The sequence below is a fragment of the Triturus cristatus genome, chromosome 3_2, assembly GCF_964204655.1.
Source record: "Triturus cristatus chromosome 3_2, aTriCri1.1, whole genome shotgun sequence".
Taxonomy (NCBI): domain Eukaryota; kingdom Metazoa; phylum Chordata; class Amphibia; order Caudata; family Salamandridae; genus Triturus; species Triturus cristatus.
The window spans coordinates 501,264,875-501,287,106 of record NC_140584.1 but is presented as its reverse complement, the minus strand read 5'-3'; the positions used below and the strand labels follow the sequence as shown (position 1 = coordinate 501,287,106).

Here is a 22,232-nt window from a genome sequence, read left to right as displayed (position 1 = left end):
CAATATCAGCCTATCTACAAACCAGGCAGCACCTCTCTCTATTCACAGTGCCTGCCATCAAAGCATTCTTGGAAGGACTCAAACGAGTCATTCCTCCTAGCCACCCACCAGCTCCAATGTGGAACCTCAACCTGGTCCTCACACGCCTGATGGGTCCACCCTTTGAACCTCTCCACTCATGCGAGATTCAATTCCTCACCTGGAAAGTAGCCTTCCTGGTAGCGATCACTTCTTTAAGAAGAGTTAGTGAACTCCAGGCACTAACAGTTCAAGAGCCATTTATACAGGTTCATGCCAACAGGGTCGTACTACGTACCAACCCCAAATTCATGCCCAAGGTAATATCGCAGTTCCACATGAATCAAACTATTGAACTGCCCGTTTTCTTCCAAAACCCACAAACTGTCGCGGAAAGGGCACTCCACACACTAGATGTCAAAAGGGCCCTCATGTATTACATCGACAGGACCAAACCCTTTAGGAAGACAAAACAACTGTTCGTTGCCTTTGCCCCACACCACAAAGGTAACGCCATCTCCAAAGCAGGGATAGCCAGATGGATAGTTAAGTGTATCCAAATTTGTTATCAAAAGGCAAAACGCACATTAACTATTCCCCCACGAGCCCACTCAACACGTAAGTTAGGGGCCTCCATGGCTTTCCTAGGAAATATTCCCCTGCATGATATATGTAGAGCAGCCACCTGGTCCACTACACACCCATTCACCAAACACTATTGTGTAGATGTGCAATCAAAACAGCAGGCAGCTGTAGGACAGGCTGTTCTCAAAACCCTTTTTCAGACCGCTGCAGCTGGCACTGGTAGCCGCCGCTAATAGAGGGCACTGCTATACATTCTATGCACAGATATGAATTCAGCAGCCCACATGCCTCGAACTGAATATGCTACTTACCAGTATGCATCTGTTCTTGGCATGTAGGGCTGCTGACATTCATATCGCCCTCCCTCCTCCCCGGCGCCTGTAGCAGCTGCAGCTCTCAGAATTACTGTAAGCATGGTCATCACTTTCTGTATCTACTCCATCACTGCCACAATGGCGAAAAACAATCTGAGGATGGAGAGGATGCCCATGCGCACTGTAGTCCAGGGGAGGAGTCACCTATCCAAGGATACTTCGAAGACTCTTCCAGGACAACAACGTGCAAACATCCGGACCCAACACTAGGCGGCGATCTATGCACAGATATGAATGTCAGCAGCCCTACATGCCAAGAACAGATGCATACTGGTAAGTAGCATATTCATTATCCAGTTTTGCTACTGCCTCGCATCACAAACACCCCACCACCCAAACACCGTCCAATGTCACCACACCATCTTACACTCCTCAAACCTGGAAATTCGGTCCTTGCTTTAAAAGCGCAATAGAACCAGTTCCACTCCAACATCAGGATACAGGAGTATATTCTCTATACTTCCTAATTCCCCAAAAGGACGAGACTTTAAGACCAATACTCGACCTCAGACTACTAAACCAGTACATACTCAGATCACTTCCATATGATCACTCTCCAAGTCCTCCCACTACTTCAGCAAGACTACTTCCTTGCCACATTGGACCTCAAGGACGCATACTTTCACATCCCCATGCATCCTGCCCACAGGAAGTACCTAAGATTTGTGGTAGACGGACAGCACTATCAGTTTAGTCCTCCCATTCGGAGTAGCAACTGCACCCAGGGTATTCACCAAATGCTTAGCAGTAGTGGCAGCGCACCTCAGACAACAAATCCATGTCTTCCCGTATCTCGACGATTGGCTCATAAAAGCCAATACTTTCGACAAATGCGTTCTCCACACTCGCCGCACTATTCAAACCCTACACAACTTGGGATTTACCATCCACTATCCCAAATCTCAACTACAACCCTCCCACATACATCAATATCTGGGAGCCACCATAAATACGTCCAAGACCATAGCTTATCCCAGCACAGCCAGGATTGCCAACATACAAATCCTCATCTTAAAATTTCAAACTCGACACTCTTCCAGCAAGGGTGTTTATGCAACTGTTAGGCATGATGGCGTCATGATCGTACCCCACGCACAACTTCAAATGCGTCCCTTGCAAGAGTGTCTAGCACAACAGTGGAACCAGGCTCACGGACAACTTACCGATCTGGTGTTGGTGGACAGTCGCTCACTTCGTTCACTGAAATGGTGGAACACAATCAACCTGTCCAAAGGGCGACCGTTCCTAGAGCCTCTTCCACAAGTAGTCTTGACCACCGACGCATCTCTCACAGGGTGGGGAGCCCACCTCCTTCAACACACCACTCAGGACAGATGGACTACTCAACAAAAACTGTTCCCTATCCATCACCTAGAACTACTAGCGGTGTTCCTAGCACTGAAATCCTTTCAAGTACATCTAAAGAACAAAACTGTCCTCATCCGCACAGACAACATGACGACAATGTATTGCATACAAAAGCAGGGGGGGGGCACATTCTCTCCAACTCGCACAGAACATCTGGAGATGGGCAATTCCCCAAAACATCTACCTGCTAGCGGAACACCTTCCAGGGGTTCACAACCAGGTTGCCGATCTAAGTCGTCAGACACAGCAAATCCACGAATGGGAATTGCACCCCAAAGTCCTATTCCCATTCTTCCAAACATGGATCCAACCAGACATGGACCTGTTCGCCACACACAAACGCAAAATGCCCAACCTTCTCCGCCAGGTTTCCACACCCACAGTCGAAGGGCAATGCAATATGGATGAACTAGTCAGGCAGATTTGCGTACGCTTTTCCGCCTCTCCCACTCATTCCATTTGTGGTACGCAAGCTCAAACAGTCACTAAAACTGATCCTAATAGCTCCCACTTGGGCATGTCAACCCTGGTTCTCTTCCAGGGGATCCTCATCAAAGTCATAAGCACTGAATATTCCCGCCCATGTGCGGGGACCCCGGAAATAATAAAATTATATATGTAAAAAACACATATATACAGCTCTGTATATGTATAAACATATATCATTTTTTCCAAGCAAATGCAGCTCCCATAAAAAGGCTAGGCAATGTAAATGTACACATCCAATAACACATATATACTTATATATATACATATAAAGGTATAACAATACACCTAAATCTCTTTTTTTTTTTTTTTTTTTTAATGAGGTAAACACTCATGAGAAAGAAAAAAATAAAGAGAGTAAACTGTGGAAAAACACAGATGTACAACACATTGCCAGGCTGCATTGCAATATAATACCATAGAGACTAAAAAGCCCTGTACAGGTAAAAACTGGCACCGTGCCTTTAAGGCAGCCCTGACTTCCATATCCCATCATGCCTCAGGGGTGACAGTTAGGTCAGTTGTTCTTTCCGGCTCCTTCAGTCAGGACCCTGGAATTCAGCTCTCTTCTTTTTTGACTCTTTAGTCAAGAATTATTACAACTTTAAGATTTTTTGGGCTTCTTATTACAACTTCTGTGAGGAAGTCAGTATCCTGTGTTTTTCTGACTGATTTTTTTGCCGTTGTGTCAGAAAAATGCCTTTATTTGTTCCATGCCCATCTTGTGGAAAAAAGAAGGCTGCGTCAGACACACATGAGGTGTGTATTATCTGTCTGCCGGACTCTCACTCTCCAGCAACATGTCGTCATTGTGAAGACCTTTCCAAAAGGACTTTAAAGGAGAGGGAGAGGATTAGGCTGTATGGCCTAGCAGAACGGTCGACGTCGAAGCAGTTGGTCCCTGTTTGCTCTCCATCGACGTCGGGCTCGGCGTCGAAGACTCCAGCGGCGGGATCGTCGCTGAGAGGTGAGGAGTCAAGGGGAAGTCATGCTGCAAAGAGAAAATCGACGTCGACTTTAGATTCAGCGTCGAAGCGGATGCGTTCGACGTCGACGGCGTCTAAAAGCTCGGCGTCGAGGACTCGGCGCCATAGTTCAACGTCAAAGAAGCATCTGTCGACGTCGAGAGGATCGATCGACGTCTGCACAGAGATATCGTTCGTCGTCGAAAGAAAGACATCGTTCGACGTCGAGGTCGGCGAGACCTCATTCGACGTCTAAAGAAGTACGTAGACGATCTCTACAGACGACGTCGAGACCAAGATCGCCGTCAAGATCAAGATCGCCGTCGACGGCGAGAAGGCTTTCGACGTCGTCGGAGCTTTCGACGTCGAGACAGAAGTCTCCGTCAGGAGTGACGTCGAGGCAGACGCCTCCGTCAGGGCCGACGTCGAGGCAGGAGCCTCCGTCGGAGTAGACGTCGAGGCAGAGGCCTCCGTCGGAGTAGACGTCGAGGCAGAGGCCTCCGTCGGAGTAGACGTCGAGGCAGAGGCCTCCGTCGGAGTCGACGTCGAGGCAAAGGCCTCCGTCGGAGTCGACGTCGAGGCAGGTGCCTCCGTCCTCACAGGTCTCCAAAGCTTTGGTGAGGTACATGAAGCCTCCGTCGAAGATAATCTCGACGTCGAGACAAGAAGCTCGGAGCCTTGAAGATTCGAGTCAAAGATCTCCGGGGATAGGCCTATCTCCGTCGAGGCAGCCCTCTGTTGAGGGTACGCAGGAGGTGTCGCATGTTCGCCTCACGATTCGACCAGTCTCAAGGCGAAAATCTCCTCATAGACTGATATATACAGCTCCTGAGTCACCGCGTATCATTTCTATCTCGCCTTCAGGATCAGAGGGCTCAGGTTCAAGATCAGAATCACCAGAGCTTGTGCATCAATCTCCAGTTCCTGCAAGAGAAAGTTCGCAGGAGGAGGACAATGCTGTGCCTCAAAGTCCCGTAAGGGAGATGCCTCAGGACCCTGCTATGCCAGACGCAATAAAGGCATCGCTAACAAGAATAAGGGGCGTGGTATTCCCAGCGACACCGATCAGACCAAGATCTCGAGAAAGAGAATCCCGAAGTCACTCTCGAGCACCAAGATGGCGATCCAGGTCTTCCTCCCTCAGAAGAGAGTCGACCAGATCAGAGAGAAGGCGCCGTAGGACGCCTTCTACCTCCCCTTCTTCCAGATCATCCAAAAGGGATTATTCACCGACACTCTCGGAGACGCCACCCTCTCGGGTATCTCCGGTAGATGATATTTCTACATTTCAAGAAGTGTTGTGTAGAGGAGCTACAAAATTAAATATCCCTATGCCGGTTCAGGAGACCACTGCATCCATAATTTTTGAAACTCTTCATGAACGCACAGTGTCACGCCCGTTATTGCCATTAGTCCCCGGTTTGCTACAACCGGTAATGGATATCTTTCTCACGCCAGCAACCACCAAAACGGCGCCGGCGAGAATTCTAAAAAAGTACCGTCCAGCTCCGGAGGATCCGCTATTCCTTAAATCAGATCCTCCACCGGACTCTGTCATTACCGCCGCTGCCAGGAAGACGCATGCTGTAGCTGGATCTTCAACGGTGCCACCAGATAAGGACAGTAAAACGCAAGACTCCTGGGGGAGGAAAGTTTGCGGCTCAGCATCCTCAAGCTTGAAGGTGGCGAGTGCCTCGGCGCTTCTGGGGCGCTATGATAGGTCACTATGGGACTCTCTTCAGAGGTTCATTGAAAAAGTTCCATCAGAGGACAGACGGGACTTTGAAGAGATTTTGCATGAGGGGAGTCTGGTTTCTAACCAGATCATAAGTGCAGCGGCGGATGGGGCAACACTGGCAGCGCATGAATATGCACATGGAGTCACAGCCAGAAGATCATCCTGGCTTAGATTGACGGCCTTGAAACCGGAAGCGCAGGCAAGAATTTTAAATCTGCCTTTCTCCGGTAGTTCTCTTTTTGGGTCCCATGCAGACGAAGAAATGGCCCGCATGAAAGCAGAGCTGGAGACCATGAAAGCAGTCGGGCTTGAAAAGAGCAAAGAGTTTCGACGCCGCAAGGGAAATGACAGGCGAAGTTACCAACAGAGGGTTCAAACCCCTCATTGGCAAAAGAACCAGGACCAGCAAGGTCAAAAGAAACAACAATACCAGTCCCGCAAGCCATCCAGGGGACGAGGTAACAACAGGCAGTCTAATGCTGGAAACAAAGCTCCGGGGAAGCAATGAGAAACCGCTTCCTCCGATGCTGTCCACCGCTCCGGTGGGAGGAAGTGTTGCGCATCATCTTCCAGAGTGGCAGTCCATCACAAAGGACAAGTGGGTACTCAATATACTGCGTCATGGGTACTCGCTTCGTTTCAGAAGTCACCCCCATCGACTCCTCCTGTCAAGTCATCCCAGCATCTAAAGCAGCTCAGAGAAGAGGTAGCGACGCTACTACTCAAATCTGCAATAGAGAAAGTGCCCATAAATCAGAGAGGAAAGGGAGTTTACTCCAGATACTTTCTCATCCAAAAGAGGAGTGTGAAGGTGGAGTTCAGACCCATTTTAGACCTACGGATACTGAACAAGCACATAAGAAAGGAAAAATTTCGCATGCTGGCGCTCCACCAAATATATCCTCTTCTCCGGATGGGCGATTGGATGTGTTCACTGGACCTTCAGGATGCATATTTCCATATTCCCATCCTAAGGAATCATCGAAAATTTCTCAGGTTTGTGGTAGGCAACTCTCACTCAGTTCAAAGTCCTCCCATTTGGCCTGAAGTCAGCTCCTCGAGTATTCACAAAATGCGTGGCAGTAGTAGCGGCTGCTCTGAGGCGCGCAGGAGTCTTCGTCTATCCCTACCTAGACGACTGGCTCATAAAGGGCTCATCACCACAGAATGTGCGGTCACAGCTGTCGCTATGCCTGAGCTTATGTCGCAGGTTGGGTCTCAGAGTGAATGTCAAAAAGTCCAATTTTTCACCAACGCAGAGGATCCACTACCTGGGTGCAACTATAGACTCCGTAGTAGGAAAAGTGTTTCCTTCGGAGGAAAGACAGTCATCCATTATGCTAAAAGGCAGACAGATTATAACCAGCAATCTGTCTTCGGCAAGGCAAATATCATCTCTGCTAGGAGCCATGGCATCCTGCATCTTCCTAGTGCCCAATGCCAGGCTAAGAATGCGTCCTCTCCAGCAAGATCTCGAGGACAAATGGGATCAAAGGAACTCCCTGTGGGAAGTAAAGGTTTGCCTCTCCTCTGCAGCAAAACAGTCAATCAAGTGGTGGCTGAAGCCAAGGAATCTGCAAGTGGGGATCCCCTTCCATCAAGAGCCCCCAACTCAGACCTTAATCACCGACGCATCCCTTCAGGGATGGGGTGCGCATTTTGGGACTCTACAAACTCAAGGACGGTGGTCCAGCAGCGAGCAGTTATACCACATCAACATGCTGGAGCTCAGGGCAGTCCACCTAGCCCTCAAAGCGTTCCTACCTGCGATAACGACGAGTACCATTCTAGTGCAGACGGACAATACCACCACAATGTACTACCTGAACAAGCAGGGGGGTACTCGATCCAGAACGCTCTCGCTGGAAGCTCAGTCCCTGTGGCACTGGATCCTAGCAAGGAACTTCTCATTGAAAGCGGTGCACCTACCAGGAGAACTCAACGTGCAAGCAGACTTGCTCAGTCGACATTTTCAAGAGCCAGAGGACTGGGTAATCAACGACGAAGTGTTAGACATCTTCGGGGAATGGGGGCGCCCGCAAGTGGACCTCTTCGTGGACGAGCAAAACACAAAATGCCGAGGCTTCGCCTCAAGATACCATCGACCAGGATCCCTAGGGAATGCCCTTTTGATCAATTGGTCAATGACATTTGTGTACGCTTTTCCGCCTCTCCCACTAATTCCCAAGGTGGTGACCAAGCTACAGAATTCATCTGCCAAGATGATACTCATAGCACCGGACTGGCCGAGGCAGTGGTGGTACACGGATCTCCTACACATGTCGATCCGCCCCCACAAGCGGCTGCCGTGCAGGCCGGACTTGTTATCCAAGATGCAGGGGAAGATTTACCATCCCAGCCTTCCCTCGCTGAGCTTAACAGCATGGCTCCTGAAGTCCTCCAGTATGGCCATCTGAACCTCCCTCAAGAGTGTATGTCCATACTGAAGGAAGCCAGGAGGCCTTCGACAAGACACTCCTACTTCTGTAAGTGGAAAAGATTTTATATATGGTGTGCTCAGCATCATTATGATCCCACTAAATGCCAGGAGGATGTAATTTTGCCCTATCTTCTACATTTAGCAAGGGCAGGGTTGAAATTTTCATCCATAAAGGTTCACCTAGCAGCCATAACAGCATACAGGCGTTCGCCTTCACAGCAGTCATTTTTTAAAGTGCAGGTAGTGAAGGATTTCTTGCAAGGACTCAAGAAAGTCTATCCCCCTGTTAGACCTCCCTCGCCTTCCTGGGAGCTAAACTTGGTTCTGTCGAAGCTCATGGGTGCGCCTTTTGAGCCTATTCATAAGGCTACCCTACAGCACCTCACATGGAAGACAGCATTTTTAATAGCCATCACTTCAGCACGGAGGGTCAGTGAGATACAGGCCCTCTGTTCTAAAGAACCCTACACTATTTTTCATCTAAATAGGGTGGTGATGAGAACTCATCCTTCGTTCCTACCCAAGGTGGTATCGGATTTTCATGTAAACCAAGCCATATCCTTACCAACCTTTTTTCCCAACCCCTCCTCTCCGGCAGAGAGGGCGTTGCATTCTCTAGATATCAAGAGGGTCCTAAAATTCTACCTAGATAGGACTAAATGTCAGGAAATCTGATCAATTGTTTGTGAACTATGGGGTTGTACGTATGGGCTTTGCTGCATCCAAACGTTCCATTGCTAGGTGGATTGTTTCAAGTATTACATTGGCCTACCAACTGGCTCAAACCATTGGGGGCGCGCCCTAAAGCGCATTCGACAAGAGGAAAAGCGGCTACCGCGGCTTTTCTCAATAATGTCCCACTCTCCGAGATCTGCAAGGCAGCCACTTGGAGATCTGTCCACACTTTTACCAGGCATTATTGTCTGGATTCGGACACCAGAGCAGACACTCAAGTAGGACAAGCCTCCTTGAGGAATCTGTTCCATGCATAATCATTTTCATGATTCGCTTTCTCCATGGGTGATACAACCTTAGTTTCATTTGCCTGCTGGTGGAAGGGGAGCTTGCTACTCTATTCAGTGCTTATGACTATTGATGAGGATCCCCTGGAAGAGAAGGGTAAGTTACTTACCTGTAATCCTAGTTCTCTTCCAGGGGTATCCTCATCAAAGTCATAAGCAACCCACCCACCTCCCCAGGCAAATGAGAAGAAGTGTATTATTCATTATGGAAAGGATATATCTTTGTGTTTAGGACTACGGTCCCGCAAAGAACAACTGACCTAACTGTCACCCCTGAGGCATGATGGGATATGGAAGTCAGGGCTGCCTTAAAGGCACGGTGCCAGTTTTTACCTGTACAGGGCTTTTTAGTCTCTATGGTATATTGCAATGCAGCCTGCAGGCTGGCAATGTGTTGTACATCTGTTTTTCCACAGTTTACTCTTTATTTTTTGCTTTCTCATGAGTGTTTACCTCATTAAAAAAAAAAAAAAAAGAGAGATTTAGGTGTATTGTTATACCTATATAAGTATATATGTGTTATTGGATGTGTACATTTACATTGCCTAGCCTTTTTATGGGAGCTGCATTTGCTTGGAAAAAATGATATATGTTTATACATATACAGAGCTGTATATATGTGTTTTTTACATATATAATTTTATTATTTCCGGGGTCCCCGCACATGGGCGGGAATATTCAGTGCTTATGACTTTGATGAGGATACCCCTGGAAGAGAACTAGGATTACAGGTAAGTAACTTACCCTTCACGACACTTCTGAAACTATCGCTAGTTCCACATCAAAAATTGCGCCTTTCCCAGGGCACTATTAACCCAGAACCATGGAGAAATCAGACACCCAGATCCACAGCAACTGAACTTGGCAATCTGGCTCCTGAAGTCTTAGAGTTCGGTTACCTGAACCTCCCACCAGACTGTATGAATATCATAAGAAGCTAGAAGACCTACTACTAGGGCGTGTTCTGCTGCAAAATGGAAAAGATTTGCCATTTACTGCACTAACAATGATGTACGTCCACTGGATGCTTCCACCCAAAACATTATTTGCTATTTACTACACTTTCAAAGATGCAATTTAGCGTATTCCTCCATACGTCTACACCTAGCGGCCTTAGCCGACTACTTACAAAATAGACAACACCTGTCCCTATTTAAGGTACCAGCCATCAAAACCTTTATGGAAAGTCTCAAGGATCATTCCTCCAAGGTTACCACCTTCCCCAGTGTGGAATCTAAATATTCTAACAAGGCTCATGGGTCCTCCATTTGAACCTATGCATAAATGCGAACTGCAGTTCCTGACATGGAAAGTGGCTTTCCTTATCGCAATCACATCCCTACGAAGGGTAAGTGAAATAAAAGCCTTAACTCTTGAAGAACCATTCCTACAACTACATCGTAACAAAGTGGTTCTTAGGACAAACCCGAAATTCCTCCCTAAAGTAATTTCCCCTTTCCATCTTAACCAATCAGTCGAGCTACCAGTCTTCTTCCCTAATCCAGACTCAGTAGCTGAGGGCTCTTCATACCTTAGATGTTAAAAGAGCCTTGCTTTATTACATCGACAGAACCAAACCTTTTCGCAAAACCAAACAGCTGTTTGTTGCTTTTACTCCACATAAAGGCAACCCCATTTCCAAATCCGGTATAGCCAGGTGGATAGTGAAATGTATTCAATTATGTTACCAAAAAGCTAAACACACTCTTACAGTTCCCCCTAGGGCGCACTCCATGCGTAAAATAGGGGCTTCCATGGCATTCTTAGGGAACATTCCCTTAGATATTTGCAAAGCAGCCACATGGTCTACCACACCTTCACTAAACATTACTGTGTTGATGTGCAATCTAAACAACAAGCTTCGGTAGGCCAAGCTGTCCTAAAAACTCTATTCCAAACTGCTGCAACGGATACAGGTGACCACCGCTAGGGGAGACACTGCTATATAGTCTATCCTAAGTGTGTGATCTGCAGCTCATATGCCTCGAACGGAATATGCTACTTACCAGTATGCATCTGTTCTTGGCATGTAGAGCTGCAGAGCCACACCCGCCGACCTGGGACCTGTATCTGTTCCAGCATTGTCTTAATTAGACACTACACATGGACATCCTTTCTCTTTATTCTTATACACCATTTCCCAACATGGCGAAAAACAATCTCAGGATGGAGTGGATGCCCATGCGCACTGTTGTCCAGAGGAGGAGTCACCTATCTCGTGACCAAAAGGCTTCTTCCAAAGACGACGACAACCTGCAATCATCCGAGCCCAACACCAGATGGCGATCTTATCCTAAGTGTGTGGCTCTGCAGCTCTACATGCCAAGAACAGATGCATACTGGTAAGTAGCATATTCCATTTAGGGGCACCCTGAACCTTCCTTCCCCAGATTCCAAAATCCGAAGAAGAGCTGAAAGAATACTTGCCCTGCAGCTGCTAAGAGTAAGACGCAAACTGCTTTGGCCCCTGCCCTACCGGCCTGTCGACCCTCGAACCTGCTTCAACCCGGCATCTCTTGTGGCCAACAACCTCACAAACCCCGGAGGACCTGGCTACCTTTTGACTCTAAGCCCCCTGGGACTCCCATGAGTAGAGGCTCTACTCAAAAACTACCTCTAATCCCTGGCAGCAGCCCGGAACCGCGAACCTAGCACACTCTACACTCTCCAAGCCTGGCCTGTGCTAGAGTGAACCAAAACCACGAGGACGACCCCACAGCGACTGACGCAGAGTCCGGCACCCAAGGACCTCCCTCGACACTCCTGAAGAAGCCTGCAGCCTCAGAACCAGGTACCCCCCCCCACCCACCACGATCAACCGAGGGTAAGATTTCCCAACACCAAAAGGCGCCCCACGGCCCCCTGTGCCCAATCCCGGGGTACCTACCTATCCTCGGACTACCCAACTTACACCTCGAAGTGGTGGTGGCACCTGAAGAATGTTCGTCCCCGAGCTTGCAGTCTTTCTAAACCGGAGATTTCCCATTGAAATCAATTGAGCGCCCGAAGGCTCAAAAGCACCCTGCACCCAGCTGCCAGTGGCCGTGGCAGTGCAACCTCTACACCTATCTACTTCCCCACTTGCCCTGAGCAAGTGACCAGGAGCCCAGCTCCCACAGCCGCGTGGCCTGCTAGTCCGCAGCCACCAACCAAGGCCCCCTACCTCTCATAGGTTAACATTGGACCTAACTCTCTCTGCACCCGGCCGCCCTTGTGCCGCTGAGGGTGAACCAACTGTACCTACCTGACACTGGGAGACCCCCGAGTCTACGCCCAGAACCTTAACTCTGCCAGTCGAGTACTTGCCTTTAAACCGATAACTCAATTTTCTCAATAGGGTAACATTGACTGGTTTCTTCTGAAAATTCTTGTGTGTGGACTTAAAATATTCACCAAAAATTAGCCGAGTAACAAACGAAAATACTCACCTGCTCTTAGGTGAGCTCCCAGTGCTGGATCTTGGTGCCCAGTACTGACTCTGAAAACTACTTACAACTGTACTTACCAGTAACCCTATTTTCTCCCATAGGAAATCATTGACTGTTTTTCTGTGAAAATTTCTTCTAAGTGTCAATTTCTGGAAACTCTAAATATTCTTTAAAAATTGTATATCTGAAAACATAGTTACTTACCTGTTTTTGGATTAAGGTCCCAGCACTGAGTCTAGGCACCCAGTACTGGATTACAAAAGTAACAAGAAAATACTATACCTGCAACTTGAATTTTCTGCCATAGGGAATCATTGACTATTAATCATCACAGTAATTAAGTCGACTTTTATCACTTTATTCCAATTACTGACCCAGGACTTAATCTAGGATCCAGTCCTGGAATTCCAAAAGTAATCCTAAAAGTAATCTGTGCAAATAACTTAACTTCCATTGAACTCAATGCATTATTGTGTTTAGAATTGTGTTGCCTATTGCAACCACTTGTAACTGTCTACAAAAGTCAATTGCCAATTGCAAGAGTATTAAAATACTTTCTCAGAATGAGATACTTTATATAAATACCTATTTGTTCTAAAATAAAACTAGCACATTTTTTTTATATATAAACATTGGCCTAGAGTTCAGTTCGAGTGTGGGAGACAATTTGCTGACTAAGTGTGTGCAACAAATGCTTTACACTGTCCTCTGATACTGCCTTACTGCTCGACCAAGCTACCACTTTAAAGAGTAAGGTTGTATCTAACTTTAGCCTCTGCCAAACCTCTGGGGTGTACACACTGCACCTATTTGGGAACAGTATATACAGAGCCACTTTCTCACAGGGATTCGCTGGACACTGTGCACACATACCTTACTTTAGTATATACATACAGAGCCAGCTTCCTACAAGGGCACAGTGGGCCCCTAAAGTAACTGCCATTCACGGGTATTGTAAGTACTGTAAAGCCATTTTAAACAATGAGCTGGGAGTTTAACGTCCCGAACTCCACAGCTCCATGATGGCTTTACTGAAGAATGAGGTTTGGTATCAAACTTCCCAGCCCACTAAACCCACACCGATGCCATTTTTGGATTTGATGCCAAAACCTCTGAGGGCACCTTGGGTTGTTTTTTAGGGGCATCTCTAACTCCAGGCTTATGCCCACCCTCCACCTGTAGGGTGGCATAGGGGGTGTACCTACCAAAGGAGGGACCCACTGGTTCTGACCTGTACCTACCTGAAACGCCCCAAACTTTTGTATTTAGGGGTGAACTCGAACAGTGCGTCCTCAGACAAGGACAGAAGAGCCGTGCTAAAGGAAAAGGACACCAACTGCCTTTGTCCCAGCCCTACCGGCCTGTCCCGACCTGCTTTAATGGCATCCCGGCGAGTCCAGCATGCCCTCCGAATCTGGAAGCCCTGCCTTCCCTTCAAAGACTGTCTCCTGTGAGCACCAGACTTGCTCAAACTCTCCGGCCAAATCCGCGAGTGTACCACTCTGCACCTGATGCCCACAGCCCAAGTGGCCCAACACCACAAGGCGGTCCCCCAGCGAACCTGAGCTGGGATCTGGTGATCCCACGACTTACCTCAAGCCTCCCAACAATGCCTGCAACCTTTACCTGGAGGTTCCCCGCAACCTGAGGTAGTAAGGAGACCAGACTCCCTGCACCTGACACCCCACGGCCTTGGGAGGCTCAACATAATGTGTCCAGGCATCCCCTTGCATCCCAACTTACCTCTCCAGCTGGTCGTCTCCTCCAGGAAGCCTCCATGCCAGAGCCTGCAGTCTTTGTTCCGACTGGAGATCTCCCATTGGAAACAGGGTTCCTAACTCCAACTCAGCACCCTGCATTTGGCCGCCCCTGTACTGCTGTGGCGCACCTTGTGTGCGAACTCTAATCCCTATTTGCCCTGAGCTTAACCCTAGGAGCTTTGCTGCCACAACCCATTGGCTTGTTTGAGAGCAGCCACCAACCGAAGGCTAACATTGGGCCACAAAACTCTGCATCTGACCGCCCTAGTGCCACTGGTGGTGCTCTTTGAGTGCATCCTTGACCTTGGGGGGAACCTTATTCTAACTCCAGAAACTCCACCCCAAAGACAGATTGCTTACCTGCAAAGCGATAACCACATTTTCTCCCATAGGATTCCATTGACTGTTTTTTTCCTCTGAGAAAGTTCTAAGTGTTGAGTTGTTTGTATCGAAACCCAAGCAATTGTGTTTTAATGTCAGTGATTTACTTGCCTTTGTCTAGGAAATGTCCCAGTATGATATCTAGGCGTACCACACTGACTAGAAAGTGTTAAGTAATCGCAACATGTCAACTTTGTTTTTCAAACCAGCTTGCAAATTTTTATCAACTTTTTTTAAAGCACAACTTTACTTACCCGTATCAATTCCTGCTTGGATCTAGAAATAAAATGCAACTAAAATATATATTTTTTTTATACAATTTGGTCTGAGGACAGTCTTTTGAGTCTTTTCTTCCCGGAGTGTACAATAAATGCTTAACACTTCCGTCTGATAAACCTTGCTGCTTGCCCACACTAGCACAAATTGAGATTAAGGTGTTATTTACTTTTACCTCAAACCTTTGGGGATCCACTGGACTTTGTGCATACTATACCTTGCTTTCATATAGTAACATACAGAGCCAGCTTCATACAATACTAATTTTCTCTTGTGGTTGAGCGGTTAGGCTTATCAGAGGGCTTTTTAGCTTTTGTTGTGTACACACACTGGCAAGAAATAATTACACTCAATGACTTAATCTGAGACCTGTTGGTAAAAACATTACTTTTGTATGTTTATTACCTACAACCAAAGACACTTTGTAGTAAAATGTGTTCAGTGTTAACCTGTGGCGTAAAAACAATGTAATTTCACAGGTAAGTACACAAAATCCAGTCTTGGGGTTCTAGGACCAGCACTGGGCAAGGGTCAAGGAAAATACAGAGACTGCACCATCAGCCGCACTGGGGTGGCTAGGTGCAGAGGTCCACTGGGCCCGATGTTAGTCAATGGAGACTGGGGGCACGCAAAGAGGTGCAGTTTGCAGGTAGGTAAATTAGTTGGCGGTTAGGGCCAGCGGGGGGGGGGGCACAAGGCAGGACCAAACACTCCCTGCATTGGCACAGAGGCGGCCGGGTACAGAGTGCCAACATAGCATTGGACTGAAGAGGTCGAACAAAGTCTGCAGGCTCGGACCAGAAGGCTGGACTAAGGCAACAGGTGGTTCTGGAGGCAAGTTGAGTTGCTCAAGAACTTTGTGGGCCCGATCGGTCGAGCTCCCCAAGGCCGTGGCTGCAGGTTCTGGAGTGTCTTTGGACATGGGAGAAGGCTTAACAGAGAAGATCACAGTTGGGGGACCCTTCGTGTTGAGACTGCAGGCATCTTCATAGAGTCCAGGAAAGGTCACTCTGCGATTGACTCAAGCTCCGGACTGCTGGGGGAGCCATCTTGGCACTGGTTGGCCACTTGGACTCTGGCCGGAGGCGTATGGTGTAGACTAAGGTCTGGTTGGGCTGTTTAGCAGGGCACTGAAGCTCTTCTCTGTAGTTTGTTCGTTGACCAAGCCAATGTCTTTAAGTTATTGGTGTTTAAGGAAGGCGGGCAATCCTCCCAGGGTTGTGGAGGTCCCTGAGCCTGCTGGACAGGTTGCTTTTTAAAGCAGGTTTCTTCAAAGGCTGCGGATAGGCCAGTGGAGCTGGAGCCAAGTCCGTTGTCTGGACATCTTAGCTCATGCACGGCTCTTCTGTTTTTCTTTAGGTCACCGAGAATCTGTGGCTAAATGCTCAGGGGTGCCCTAAATACTCAATTAAGGGACTTTATAGGTACTGGCAGTTAGTCAATGGGCTACTTACCTTTAGGGTGTCTACCTGCTCTGTATACCTTCCCTTTGGAGAGACCCCCTGTGGTGGGGGAACCCTTTTGCTCTCGTGGGTCCAGAACAAATCCTACTTATGGTGGTTTCTCACCTACCCCCAAGCAGGGACAGCATTCAGGGTGGTGAGCCTCAGATTTCTTTGCCTTAGTTATGCTAGCCACAGTCTCTCCAGCCAGTGGAGATGCCTGCACCTTGACAAAGCTCATTTTTTGGCGGCAAGGAAGGCAGGAGAATTAGTCTGGTGTCCCAGAGCTGAAGGTGCCCCCTCTCCTTAGAAAATCTTCCATGTTGGTTGGAACAATTTTAGCCAATAGGATTACAGAATGCTTCCTTCCCAAAGGAAGAGGACCTACTAGGGGCATAGTCACTACAAAAGTTAAGTAGCCCATTGGCTACTACCTGCCTGTAATTGACTTCAATCCAGTGTTTAGGGTCACCCCTGAACCTTGATCCTTGGATTCCTGCAACCTACGAAGGACTAAGACTCCATGCAGCAAAGCCTGAAGACAACCGACTTGGCCCCAGCCCTGCTGGCCTGTCTTCAGCTTTAAAAAACCTGCGAAGACGCAGGTCCTGTGGCCAGCGACTTCCAGAACCTGAGGAAGAAAGCCCACTCTTTAACAAATACCAGATCTCATGAGGACAGCTGCCCTGTCCGGAAGAATCTATCAGGACTCTGGTTCCAGCTTGAACTGCAATACCTGGTCACTCTGCACGAGATCCCCATGGCCCAAGTGAGTGGCTCACTTGTCCAGTGAAGTCTCCCCAGCGATGGTGACCACGATTCAGTCGGTGACCACGATTCAGTCGGTGGTTGATCTCTCCTGAGATTCTAGAAAGATGCCTGCGGACTCTTCAGGAAGGGTTCGCTTGACCGTGACTGGCTCAGGTAAAGAAATCCAGACGCCAAAAGCCCTGCATCCTCAACCCACTGACTTTATGGAGCCCAGCCAACGGTGCCCAGGCATCCATAGGCGACTCAACTTGGGTGCCCAGCTGTTGGTCACCTTCGTCCAGCCTCCTGGTCAGTCTGTAGCCTTTTTATGTGACTGAGATCACCCGGTACTTGCATTGGGCGCCCATCGCTGATTTGCACTCAACACAAGGCTGCCTCTGTGCTGCTGATGGTGTATGACTGGTGCTGCTTTGTGGCCCCCACTGTGCTTGCGTTAACACTAGGACCTGAAACCGTGAATACTAACCTGCAAACTTGCACCATAGCCTGCAAATTCTTGAAAAATAACATTGTGATTGGTTTAGGTAGGCCTGTTATGGGATTTGTTTATATTTTTGTCAATTAATTTGAATTGGAATTAGAATTAACACACTCCTAAGCCTAGAGATGTATTCCTTGCTTTAAAGTATGTTTATAGGAAAGCTATGGATGCTTCTAATGTAAACTGTCATTCTGTAGTGTAATTGAAAGTTTTATTTAAATGATTTATTTGCTTAAACGTTTTATGTTTTATTTTAATACAGGCTTTCCTTAATGTATTGGAACAGTGTCCTAAATTGGAGGTTGACATACCACTGGTAAAATCCTATTTGGCCCAATTTGCAGCTCGTGCCATAATCGCTGAGCTTGTTAGCATTTCTGAACTGGCACAACCCCTGGAAAGTGGCACCCATTTTCCACTTTTCTTGCTTTGCCTTCAGCAATTGGCCAAGTTGAAAGATCGAGAATGGCTTACAGAACTTTTCCAGCAAAGCAAAGTTAACATGCAGAAGATGTTGCCAGGTAAGGCATGTGAATCTTGCTGTACACTAATGATTCCTGTACTTTTGTGTTTACCGCGAGAATATTCAACTAACAGGATTCTGGTCATAGAACTCAAGCTTGTGATGTTTGCCCTAATCCCACAATGCCACATACTTACTTGCCACTCAGTGAGGCCCGGAGAATGTGCTTCAAACATGTTGCAGCAGAGGGGAGCACAGTCTTGCACAAAGCAGAATGCAAGAGTGAGTTTTGCCGACAGAGCATACAACGCAGCAGAACTGCAACTCTGCTTCCAAAAGTGGACGTAGTGCAGACCCCTTTGGATTCACTTGCAGCTAGGCAATCCATCTATGTAGTTTGAGCGGTAATGCCTATAAAAAGGTCTGTGGGTTTAAAAAAATAAAACGCTGGTCTAGGTGAAGGGGTGCAATTTCTTGCCCCAAAGCCTTTTCTTGCTGTAATAGGGCCACAGGAACTAAACCATGGGAAGATATCCTTAACCTTTTCTCTTAACTTGGACATCCCTAGGCAAGTTTGAAAATCAGAAGGCACTAGGGCTGGCGAGAGTCGATGGGAGACTAGCATCTTTGCAAGAAATGGGTGCACCTGCAAATAAAATGCTTTCTAAAGTAACAAACCTAGTCTTTAGACAAAGTTGGCTTTTTTGTTTTGTTCAAAATGCAGCAAAGTGAAACCTTGGCGAGTGGCCTGTTCTCTGTAGAGTGTCTGATAGTCCTTAGGAAGGGCAACCAGGGAAGGTGGGGGGTGCACCAGCTGTTTTAGCTGACTGAGGCAGTTTTGCAAAGTGTAAGAAACTGGCTCTATGTATACTACACCAAAATGAGGTAGTGTGTGTATAGAGTCTAGGTGACCCCAGAGGTTAAAGTTAGATAGAACCTTACTATTTACTGTTGTGGTTGAGCAGTAAGGCAATATCGGAGGACAGTGTTAAGCATTTGGTGTACAAAGTCAGCAAATTAATTCACACACTTAAGAACTGAACTCTAGGCCAATTGTTTCTGTTTAATAATATATACTCAATACAAACTGTTACAAACTGTATATTTACTACAAAGTACTTATCACTTACCTGTGCCGGGCTGGTTTGGTTCTAGGGAATAAAATAACAAATACTTTTTATACAAAAACAATTGGTCTGCTATTCAGTCTTTGAGTGTGTGGATTCATTTGCAGACTGTGTACAACAAATCTCTGATAAAGCCTTACTGCTCAACCACACTACCACAAATGGAGTGAGGTGCTATCTCTGCCTACTTTTGGGTTTCCACTGGACTCTGTGCACCCTATACCTCACTTTGGTATAGTATATACAGAGCCAGCTTCCTACACTAGCACACCCACTTTGTTTCAGTTGCACACACCTTTTGAAACACGAAGAACTTCAACCAATACTGAAGCCTATATGGCTATTTTAACAGTTACTGCTATTTGAGATTGCCAGGGATTCGCAGCCTTATGGGTAATTATTTAAACGTGAATGTGTGAAAGATACCATGGAGAACTTGAGATCAAGGCTAATAACTAATTTTTGTTTTTTCACATTTGCTATGTAACCGTAGTCCAGATGCCCAGTACCCTAAACCTTCACTACCAATTCTTTTTTTTATTGGAAGCAAAATCCTGACTTTCTGAAAGTGATAACTATTTGATTTCTAAATTTGAATGTCCTCGCAGAAATTGACCAGAATAAAGACCGTATGCTGGAGATTTTGGAAGGAAAGGGACTGAGCTTCTTGTTTCCACTCATGAAACTTGAGAAGGAGCTGTTGAAGCAAATAGAATTGGATCCATCCCCTCAAGTTATCTACAAATGGATAAAAGACAACATTTCACCGAAACTTCATTTAGATAAGGGATTTGTGAATATTTTGATTACCAGGTGAGCATTTCTGTTGAACCTTTTACTAGAATTAAATCTGCAACCTTTGATTGTACAATTTGTCATGCCTATGTCTCATTGTTCATGATCACTACACATGCAGAATCCAAATGTTTTATATCTGCCTACATTTGGGGGCAATGTCCTTCAACCCTTGTTCATTTTTGTTCACCAATCTGACTGTGCCTTTTCTTTAAGCAGGCCGTTTGCTGCATCAACTTACTGTTGCTAGTTATAGCAAAATAAACACTTAGTAAATGAGGTAGCATAGCCTCTGAAAAAGCTGTCCTTTCAGTGTAATTCACACAGGCTCTCACCTCAAATGCGGTGCTGTGGAAAGACTGTTCACCTTTTCAGTCTTTTTGGTGTGGGTTTTTTTTCTCTCCAGCTGAAAGATCATTTTGCTTCATAGGAGCAACATGTAAGGCGCTTTTTCTGGGTTCATTGCTTTTACTTCTTACTAATTAAGAGAAGCAAGGGGAAATGGTGCTCAACTTTTCCATGAATCTTAGTTTTGTGAAGCATTTTATGTTCGAGGCATGTGTGCTGTAGATAAACATACTTGTCATACTCCTGCCATCTAGTATTGAGTCTGGATATTTGCAAGTTCTTCAAAGAAGTCTTTCCCAGTCACAAGGTCTTCTTCTTTTGATGGTCGTACGCATGGGCATCGACTCCATTGATTTCTTTCTGCCATCGGGTTTGGATTTGTTTTGCTGCGCTCCGGTTCGAAACGGACCCTTGTGTTCCCCCTCAGTGCGCAATCCCCTGTACCCTTGACTGTATTATCGTACACATTTCCTTCTCCACGTATCGATTCGACTGGGAAATTCCATCTTCGGTCAAACATCGTGGGTGGCCTTTGGGCCTAGTCACGTTGGCCCAGCCTTCTGCCAATGGAACGGACTCTTTCAATTCTGTTCTCAGTGCCACTCAAGTATCCTTGCATCTACCTTCACCAAGTCTGCAACTTTGGTGTGGCTTGTCGATCATTCGTTTGAAAAAGACACTTCTGGATCATCTGGCTTGAAGATGGGAAATGAGACGCCGAAGCACTCCACATAATCCGGATATCTTGGGAGAAGAATCTGAACAGCAAGAAGCTACTTGGCAATCTAATTGGAGTCCGAGGATGTTCCAGTGCGACAGGGTGCCATGAGTACTAAAGTCCTTACCCCATAAACTGTTCCACTAAATATAAGGCTTCAGCACCACCTCTGCCTTCGGGCCTTGGTCTGCACTAAGACAAAAGTTTTCGATGCCCGGCCCTCGGGCCCGGCACCAAAACAACAAATGGTCAAGCCTTCTGGCTTGGGATTGAGGAGAGTCTTCAGATCCAAAACATTCCACTCCAAAAGACCAATCTGGTTCAGAACCAAAATATTCCGCTTGAAAGGATAAAAGGGACTAGTCCATTCAGCACCTGAACTAAAATCTCCCCGATCCCCTCTGATCCTGTATTTATTAATGGACAGCTCCCTTTAGACTCACTGGTAGTTTCTAATTCTCGTAAGAAAGCAAACTCTGACCTCTGGGGATGCCCCTCCCCCAGATATTCTGAATTAATTGACGCATCCGGGGAAAAGGGTGGCTGCTCAAGCCGCTAACCACCTGCACATTGCCAACACTCGGAGCCTACTAGCTAGGTATGGCAGTTAACACAGTGGGAAGAGATGGAAGGCCTATCCCAATACCTCCCAGAAGAGCACAAGAAAAAGGCACAAGATCTATCCCAAGAAGGAAAACTTGTATCTAATTTTTCTGTTAGGTGTGCTCTAGATGCTGCTGACACTGCAGCGAGAGAAGTTAACACCAGCATTCTCCTACATCGACATGCCTGTCTTAGGATTTCAGGTTTTAAACCAGAAGTCCAGTAGTCTTTTTTTAAATACCCCCTTTGACAAACGTCATTTCGGACATTAAGTTGATGAGGCTTTAGAAAAAAAGACAAATGTGGCAAAATCCATAGGAGCGCTTCAGTCTCCAAGCTGAGGCTCATTTTGCTGCTCATTTTATAGGTGTGTGGGGGGGGTCAAAACTACATCCTCAGACCCTAACACTTTCTAATCTAAATCCACGCAACCCTTTCCCTCTAGAGGCTTCTACAGATGGTACAAGGAAAACCATTTAAAAGGTAGGGGTAAGAGCACACCAACGTGTAACTCCCCTTTCCCCACTAAACAGTGACTTGCCTACACTTCCCCGATCATTTAACACCTGTTGGAAAGACATTAACAATTTTTCCCATTTGGCAATCCAGAACATCAGACAAATGAGTGCTAGACATTATCCAA

The 22,232-nt window shown here is 46.8% G+C and overlaps 1 protein-coding gene across 4 annotated transcripts in view; it reads left to right on the top strand.

Moving 5' to 3' along the window:
* Positions 1–22,232, top strand: part of EIF4G2 (eukaryotic translation initiation factor 4 gamma 2) — a 169,074-nt gene that overhangs the window by 82,306 nt on the left and 64,536 nt on the right. For all 4 annotated transcript variants that reach the window (XM_085648182.1, XM_085648183.1, XM_085648184.1 and 1 more), the window contains 2 exons: positions 17,798–18,056; positions 19,734–19,938. In XM_085648182.1, coding sequence (XP_085504308.1) covers positions 17,798–18,056; positions 19,734–19,938 — 464 coding nt within the window. The remainder of the gene's footprint in view (positions 1–17,797; positions 18,057–19,733; positions 19,939–22,232) is intronic.